Source organism: Fukomys damarensis, unplaced genomic scaffold (genome assembly GCF_012274545.1).
Source record: "Fukomys damarensis isolate Sample0158 unplaced genomic scaffold, DMR_v1.0_HiC HiC_scaffold_27, whole genome shotgun sequence".
NCBI classification, from domain to species: domain Eukaryota; kingdom Metazoa; phylum Chordata; class Mammalia; order Rodentia; family Bathyergidae; genus Fukomys; species Fukomys damarensis.
Window position 1 is genome coordinate 5,489,026 of NW_022900939.1, and position 2,011 is coordinate 5,491,036.

General features: G+C 52.9%; 1 protein-coding gene across 1 annotated transcript in view; it reads left to right on the top strand.

Annotated features, from left to right (window-relative positions):
* Positions 1 to 2,011, top strand: part of Rapsn (receptor associated protein of the synapse) — a 13,342-nt gene that overhangs the window by 7,485 nt on the left and 3,846 nt on the right. The window contains exon 5 of the mRNA XM_010612673.1: positions 45 to 491. Within this exon, the coding sequence (XP_010610975.1) occupies positions 45 to 491 (447 nt within the window). The remainder of the gene's footprint in view (positions 1 to 44; positions 492 to 2,011) is intronic.

Genomic DNA, 2,011 nt, shown 5'->3' on the forward strand with positions numbered 1-2,011 from the left:
CTCTGACCCGGAGGCCCAGGGCCCGGGCCTCTCTCGGACCCCAGCTCCAGCCTCCTGGTGGCCTCTGTCTGAGCCGGCCGGGCTGCAGCCTGCGCCCTGCTGGGCAGGGAGGTCGCACAGGAGGCTCAGGCCCCGTCTCCCCACCTTGGCAGTTCGCTGTGGTCCAGGTGGACACCGCCCGGGAGCTGGAGGACGCCGACTTCCTCCTGGAGAGCTACCTGAACCTGGCTCGCAGCAACGAGAAGCTGTGCGAGTTCCCCAAGACCATCTCCTACTGCAAGACCTGCCTCGGCCTGCCCGGCACCGGGGTGGGCGCACGGCTCGGGGGCCAGGTCAGCCTGAGCATGGGCAACGCCTTCCTGGGCCTGAGCCTTTTCCAGAAGGCCCTGGAGAGCTTTGAGAAGGCCTTGCGCTACGCCCACAACAACGACGACACCATGCTGGAGTGCCGCGTGTGCTGCAGCCTGGGGAGCTTCTACGCGCAGGTCAAGGTGGGCCTGGAGAGGAGCGAGGCGCGGCCCTGGGGTTTCAGTGCCCAACACACAGTAGAAGCTCAGTAAACCTGGGGGTGAATAGCTGTAGCTGCTTATGGTCACGGGGTGGCTGGAGGAGATGAGGAACCTAGAGACGGACGCTCGATCCTGTCTTCCGAAACCAGGCGCCATTCACTGTGATGACAGGACTGGGGAGGGACAGGTATATTTTTAAACCTTTTTTATCTTGAAGAAATCTGGATGAGAAAATAGACCATTACAGCGAATTCTCATATAAGCACCACGTAGACTGAACAATTCTACCTGTTTTTGCCACTTTCTTTTGGGTGGTACTTGGGACTGAACCCAGAGCCTTTGCACTGAGCTACTTTTACTTTTACTTTTACTTTGAGATAGGATCTCTTTTAATTGCCCCGGCTGGGTTTGAACTTGGATTCCTCCTGCCTCAGCCTTCCAGAGTACTGAGATTATAGGTGTGCACATTGCAGCTGGTTATTTCTCAGTGTAATACAGAAACCAGAGGAACTGCCTTGTAGATGCTACGTCTCACATATTTGTTGTTTCCTCAAGGAGTCATTAATTTCTTCCTCTGTCCTTTATTTTTATTTTTATTTTGTTACCAGGGATTGAACTTGGGTCTCTGTGCTTGCAAGGCAGGCGGCGGAACCACTGAGCTAAATCCCCAGCCCCTGTCCTTTTTTTAGTATTATCTCTTTATTTGATTTTCTTTCTTTCCCAGTACCAGGGATCAAACTCAGGACCTTACACCTGCAAGGCAGGCAGCAAAGCCACTGAGCTAAATCCCCAGCTCCTCCTCTGTGTCCTTTGTCCCTTATGGCAGGGAAGGCGGAGTGACACGTGCCATGCTGTGCATGCCATGTCACATAAGGGTGGTTGGGGCGTGACAGCCCGATTCCTCCAAGTTTAGGGCCACATCTCCCTGGCCGGCAGCCTGACCGGCCCGCAGGCTAACACTGTGGTGTCCTGTGACTTCAGTTTGGCAGTGTTGCCTCCATGGTCTTGACACCCATTGATATCCCTGCCGGAATCAATCATTTAACTAGTGATGGATGGTGGTTTCCAAGTTCCTGGATTCCGTCCTCATCTATTAGCTGGGGTTTTCATCTAAAAGAAGACCTTTCTCTCCTCAGGTTACTTGGTTACTCTGGAATATAGTTCCTCAAGGGAAGGTGGAACACTGTCCTCTGTTCTCTAATTGCCACTTTGAGTGTTGGCATTGTGACCCCCCTCGCAGGTCATGCTCATTGTGCCACCTTCTCTCAAGATGTATCCTTGACAGTCTGGGCGTAGTGGCGCACGCCTGTAATCCCAGCACTCGGGAGGCTGAGGCAGGAGGATCGCTGTGAGTTCAAGACCAGCCTGGGCTACATAGTGAGTTCCAGGTCAGTCTCAACTACATAGTGAGACCCTGTCTCAAAAAACGAAAAAAACAAACAAACAAAAGATATATCCTTGACATCTTGTACTGTTTTCTTCTATTCATTCAGAGGTCAGCT